General features: G+C 48.2%; 1 protein-coding gene across 1 annotated transcript in view; it reads right to left on the reverse strand.

The window, feature by feature from the left end:
- Positions 1-907: 907 nt before the first annotated feature.
- LOC137300921 (sphingosine-1-phosphate phosphatase 2-like) overlaps positions 908-6,761 on the reverse strand; it is a 21,938-nt gene continuing 16,084 nt past the window's right edge. The window contains exons 4-5 of the mRNA XM_067970193.1: positions 5,744-5,833; positions 908-4,044 (exon numbers count right to left, since the gene is read on the reverse strand). Coding sequence (XP_067826294.1) covers positions 3,502-4,044; positions 5,744-5,833 — 633 coding nt within the window. The 3' untranslated portion in view covers positions 908-3,501. The remainder of the gene's footprint in view (positions 4,045-5,743; positions 5,834-6,761) is intronic.

Consider the following 6,761-nt stretch of genomic DNA (forward strand, 5'->3'; position numbering starts at 1 on the left):
ACACGAGCCTCTTCCCACCCTACTTTATCTCACCCTATCAGCATATCCTTCTATTCCTTTCTCCCTTATGTGTTTATCCAGCTTCCCCTTAAATGTATCTATGCTAATCGCCTCAACCACTCCTTGTGGTAGTGAGTTCCACATTCTCACCACTCTCCGGGTAAAGAAGTTTCTCCCGAATTCCCTATTGGATTTATTAGTGATTATCTTATATTTATGGCCTCTAGTTCTGGTCTCCCCCACAAGTGGAAAAATCTTTTCTACCTCTAATCTATCAAATCCTTTCATAATCTTAAAGTCAGTCTTCTCTTTACTACAGAAAAGAGCCCCAGCCTGCTCAGTCTCTCCTGATAGAATTCCCAGCAGGAGTCACTGGTCAATGGTCAGGAGGATTTTCTCCTCCCCAGCTTAGTGCACTGGGGCCAGTCATATTCCCCCTTCCAACTCCCTGGCTGAGGTCCCCACTGCTCGGCAGCACACCAGACCGCGGACTTACCCATAATCTGAAACTGAGGCCACGGTTATACTGCCTCAATCTGGAGTGTTTGATGGGACAGCGTAGACACAGCTCACATTCTACATGAGGAGTTGTGATATTGCACCAAGACCCATGGGGAGAATCAGCACAACGTACACTGGGGGGGGGCGGGGGGGGGAGCTTGTTTGAGTGTCGCAGCCCGAATCATTCAGGCAGAAGCTGAGCACCTCCAATTCTTTCTCCTCCCCCCTGTTTTCCCCTGGCTGCCCTACATTCCAGCTGCACTGACAGTGCGAGTGTACGGTCCCTGCCCCTGAGAAGGCAGCTTTACTGGACCCGGCCCAGACAGACTCAAAGTACAACAGGTCCATCTTATGGTTCACTCATGTAAACTCTAGATTTTTTTTTAAAAACACACACAATCTACAATTTCTTTGCAAATCTTTTTAAATTGATGATTCGGCAACAACATAAACACACAGACAGCATAACTCACACAACAGCAACTGAATCCGTGCCTGGGAGCTGTTCCTCTCTAATTTGTCAATGAAGGGACTGATTTAACACAGCAAAGAAAAACCCGGATAAATCAGACATATATAATTACCAGGTCATAATCTTAAGTATTATACTTTAATTCAATAATATAGGAGTGAATAGGAAGAGTTTTAGACCATTGAGATTCCTTACAATGGGACCAAATGGAAAGGGGTTTGGTCCATTGGAATTCTATACAATGGGAGTGATCGGGAAGGGGCTTAAATTCCATATTAGATTTAGGATTTTTTTTATTGAAAGCTCATTGCATGAGGGTACCCTCTCTAATGTTGGGATAATGTAAGGGAGCCTGAGTAATCACGCTCGACCTAGATGGAATAAGAGCCATGACAGTCACTGTAGTCTTAAAGAGTAATGTGAATCTATTTAAAGGTCTCACCTGGGTTATACCAGACCAGGTACGCTTCCTGCAATTACAAAGCGCCTACCTGGGCCAAGCATTGACACTACCCACGTCACATGCACAGAATGTGGAGATCTTCCTGCTTTGTGTAACCTTCATCCTTGTTTGCTTCATTCTGCAATGTAACTGAGACAGGGCTCAGCACATCAGTATTTTCTTGGACTCTAGGTTGCAGAGGCTGTACTCTGAGCCCCCCCTGTAACCTCCAAACAAGTCCCCTTCGTCATAATTTCCTGATTGATAGAGGCTCCGTGTTGGACACGTTGGGCTAAAATTCTTTGGGGATTCAGCAAATTTCCTGCCAGATACGGCACAGACTCAGCTGTACCAGGTCTCTGCACTTCCCAGGAGTTTCCAACTGGACTTGTACAATCCACCTGCCCCTAACAAGGCAAATGTCACCGGGAGTCGGACCCAGGGGCAGGGGCTTTTTCGGTGTATCTGTGGAGACCGGTACACTCAGTCAGGGTCCCATGTATCGGTGGAGACCGGTACACTCAGTCAGGGTCCCGTGTATCGGTGGAGACCGGTACACTCAGTCAGGGTCCGGAGTATCTGTGGAGACCGGTACACTCAGTCAGGGTCCGGAGTATCGGTGGAGACCGGTACACTCAGTCAGGGTCCCGTGTATCTGTGGAGACCGGTACACTCAGTCAGGGTCCGGAGTATCTGTGGAGACCGGTACACTCAGTCAGGGTCCCGTGTATCTGTGGAGACCGGTGCACTCAGTCAGGGTCCCATGTATCGGTGGAGACCGGTACACTCAGTCAGGGTCCCATGTATCGGTGGAGACCGGTACACTCAGTCAGGGTCCGGAGTATCTGTGGAGACCGGTACACTCAGTCAGGGTCCCATGTATCGGTGGAGACCGGTACACTCAGTCAGGGTCCGGAGTATCTGTGGAGACCGGTACACTCAGTCAGAGTCCGGAGTATCTGTGGAGACCGGTACACTCAGTCAGGGTCCCATGTATCGGTGGAGACCGGTACACTCAGTCAGAGTCCGGAGTATCTGTGGAGACCGGTACACTCAGTCAGGGTCCCGTGTATCGGTGGAGACCGGTACACTCAGTCAGGGTCCCGTGTATCGGTGGAGACCGGTACACTCAGTCAGGGTCCGGAGTATCGGTGGAGACCGGTACACTCAGTCAGGGTCCGGAGTATCGGTGGAGACCGGTACACTCAGTCAGGGTCCGGAGTATCTGTGGAGACCGGTACACTCAGTCAGGGTCCGGAGTATCGGTGGAGACCGGTACACTCAGTCACGTGGAGCCTACTGGCCTCCAGTTGTGTGGTTCTAGGCTCCACTAGTTGGGTCCAGGGCAGCAAAGCACCCTCAAACCCTGATCAGAAGTAAGTACATTTTTTTTTAAATGTTACTGAACGGCCCCCTTAAGCATTGGGACATGGCCGGGGATGGAGACGAGCCTGGACAACCCAACCCCTACTCCCTCCTCTAATGGCTATTGTTTCTGGCCATGTGGGACAGGTGGGCACCAGAGATGGACCCCCCCTCCCACCAACTGTAATGGCCGCCAGCCCCATGCTAGTCAGGTCCCCTCCCACTGACCCCCCTAACTGGAATGGAGGGCACCACTGGGTGCAATCTAGGCATCATCACATCCCAAGAAATTTCAGCCCCGTTCTCTGTCGAGTGGACTTTATTGGAACTTCCACTGATAATGTTTAAAGAGGACTCAACAAACAATCGAGACAGGGAAAAAACAAACAGCTCAATTCTTCCTACTCTGTGTAATGACCACATCACAGAAGGTAATCAAGGAGTCCAACAGCACAATCATCCAACTGCAATCACATTTACAAAAGCAACAACTGGACCGCAGTGAGACGAGACTCTCAATCCCTTGCCAGAGAATTTGTAGCTCAGCCGTTTGAGGGACTTTATCACTGAGTGTTGATCTGCCGTCCCTCAGATCCCTGACTAAATCCAGGCTGAATCCAAAGGCCAAGTTGGCCTAATTGGTGAAACCTTCAACACTACGCTCTGCAGAAACCTTTCCAGCTTCAAAACATGCATCAATGTACATCTATCAGTGGCAAGATCAAAGTGATAAATATCTATGCACCGCTGGGCACACTGCAAGTCCAACAACTCCGAGGCAACTATAAGTAATGTACTTGTAGGGAACTTCCACTCTCAGGAGTTTCCTAGCCTCCTGGTCTTCAGGGGAGACTCCAGCCAATCTGCAGACAAGAGCCAAAGCCAAAGACTTTATAGCTTGTCGAGCGAAGAACACAATCACGATCCCAATGGTGAACCGGGCACCCATCCTGAAGAGTAATCCAAGCGACAGCGAGGGGATCTCGTAGGGTGGGGCCGACAAAGGTTCTGGGATAAGGTCCCACTGATGATTGATCCAGGTGGCCAAAGCAGCCCCACCACCCGCGCTGACTATATTGGTGGTGTCTCCCCGTGCTGTGCTCCAGTGGTCCAGTTCAGGATAGTATATAGACACCAGGAAGGACAGCAATAATGCTAAAAGAGGAGCAAAGCGGTTCTTCATCTGAAAAGTCTCAATGGCATCCCAGAAAGGGTAGGATACAACCACCAGCAGAGCAGTGATTGCAATTCCACATAGTACATCCTGAGGAAGAGAAAGAGAGGTTAGTTCCAACAGGGTCTGGGTGCAACCTTTAAATCAACATCAATTCCTCCCGAAACTTACATTCCACACCTGGATCCTTTCAGAATGGAGAAATAAAATATCATCTAATAAGGAATAAATAGTAAAAAAAAACACAGGAGGATCCAGACTCAAACTGGAGTTTGGGAGGTTTGATTCAAGTCACAGAGATCAGTCCTGAATGCAGAACATTCCTCTCTAGATCTCATTTTCTCCCCTCCTTTCCTGAAGGCCTGTGACTCTTGTTGGGGTATGCATTCCTTACCCAAGTGGCCGTCCTTGAAGTGTGACCCCCAAATGATGTCGGCAGGGTATTTGACTGTGGAGGGAATCACAACAGAGCCTGGTCTTGTTCCCAACCCATGTACAACACACGCAATCTTTCCAGAACAGGCTACTGGATGGCAACGTGGAGCATGAACCCTGGCAGATTTCTGTCCTCCCGTGTTCATGTTCAAGGCTAAATGTAGCAACAGGTCAGGCATCGAACTTGTCACCTTGGCTGGCCTGTGTGGTTCAGTCCAGAATCAACAGCTGAGCTAATAGTGGCAGCATCACCACTGCTCGCTCACTGCTCGCTCACTGTTGGATACTTTGGGAAACCCTACAATTCGTAACCATTCATTAACAATCCAGTCTCTGTATAGAGATCCAGTTTTCAATTTCATAGACTGTCCTGCAGCCAAAGAAATGTGTGTTCTTGGACCGAGATAACAGTAGAATAATTTAATGAATAGACGACTTTTATAACATTGCAGCTTTAAGCTGTAAAACACACGGCAGTAATAAACCCTTGGGGATAGGCGCTGTGTGCCGGTATTGACTGAAGTCAACAAACCCGAGGGTGACTGAAACGATGGAGCGGGTGAACTGTTTGAGGCTCTCAGTCACCCCTGCAACCCCCAAGAGGCTCATTGTTTGCTGCCCACAAACCACAGTTATTTTAGCATATCCTCAGAATTAAACAGCATGTCGCAGCTCTTTGCCACTCTTTGCCTGCTTCATTGCCCACTTGTCACTTCTTATCATTTGTTCTTGGAATGTGGGAAATGCAGCAAGGCAGATATTTGTTGTCCATCTCTAGATGCCCTGAGGGCATTAAGGATCAATCACATAGTGTGTGGGACTGGAGTTACATGTAGGCCAGACTGGGTAAAGGGTCCCCTCCCTGACACACTTTACAACAATCTGGCTGCATAAATTACCAGATTTATTAAATTCAATTTCACAGTTTACCATGGTGGGATTATGAACTCATGCTCTCTGGTTCCCAGTCCAATACCACAACCACGAGGCTACATCTGGGCAGCAATGGGCTTGCTTTACCAGGCTTGTGGAGTTGAGGGATAGGATGAGAAGGTGGGTGAATAACATTAATTTATCAAAAGGGGTTTTTTGAGCTTACCGGTCGTTTGATATTTTGGGTACCGATCGTTCATCAGACCTGTGCTATTTAGCCTGTACCTGGAATGTTAACCTGCGTTTACTCTTCACAGATGCTGAATTTCTAGCATTTTCCATGTTATTTCAGATTTCTGGGATTTGCTTTTAATCTGTTAAAGAACCTAGATCGTTTCCCTATAGAGCAAAATCTCATTTACAGAAAACCTTTGCCATTGACCCTCAGTGTAGTGACGAACACTTCTAGTCCCTGACTTACCAAAACCGTATGCATCCCTGTGTAAATACGGCTGAGGGAGACCAAGGTGCAAATAGTCACAGCCAGCAGCAGGCCCAGCTCACAGGGGTACTGAAAAAAAGAGAGGCACAGAGTATCTTAACTCAGCATAGGGTTAGATACAGAGTAAAGCTCCCTCTACACTGTCCCATCAAACACTCCCAGGGCAGGTACAGCGCGGGTTAGATACAGAGTAAAGCTCCCTCTACACTGTCCCATCAAACACTCCCAGGGCAGGTACAGCACGGGTTAGATACAGAGTAAAGCTCCCTCTACACTGTCCCATCAAACACTCCCAGGGCAGGTACAGCACGGGGTAGATACAGAGTAAAGCTCCCTCTACACTGTCCCATCAAACACTCCCAGGGCAGGTACAGCACGGGTTAGATACAGAGTAAAGCTCCCTCTACACTGTCCCATCAAACACTCCCAGGGCAGGTACAGCACGGGTTAGATACAGAGTAAAGCTCCCTCTACACTGTCCCAAATCCATTCCACTTTGGCCTCTTACAGCCGACAAACAGCGACTTTCATCCCATGGTTTGGGTTGCTGTTAAACTCTGTGAATGGTTGGAATTTCACCCACCATGTCACCCAGTCTGCTGCCAAAAGCTCATTTAATACCTCTTGGATTCATTCTCCTGAGAGGTCGGTGGCAATGAAGGTAGCAGAATACATTTTGGCCATAAGTGACTCAAACACTCCCAGGGCAGGTACAGCACGGGTTAGATACCTGCCCTGGGAGTGAATCAAAAGCAAAATATACGGATGCTGGAAATCTGAAATAAAAACAGAAAACGCTGGAAATACTCAGCAAGTCAGGCAGCATCTGTGGAGAAAGAGACAGATTTAACGTTTCAGGTCAAAGACCTTTCGTCAGTTCATCGACCTGAAACGTTAACTCTGTTTCTTTCTCCACAGATGCTGCCTGACCTGCTGAGCTTCTCCAGCATTTTCTGGAATGAGAGTGAATTGTTTGGGTTAAGTGAGAATGTCCTCT

This window comes from Heptranchias perlo, chromosome 32, assembly GCF_035084215.1.
Source record: "Heptranchias perlo isolate sHepPer1 chromosome 32, sHepPer1.hap1, whole genome shotgun sequence".
NCBI classification, from domain to species: domain Eukaryota; kingdom Metazoa; phylum Chordata; class Chondrichthyes; order Hexanchiformes; family Hexanchidae; genus Heptranchias; species Heptranchias perlo.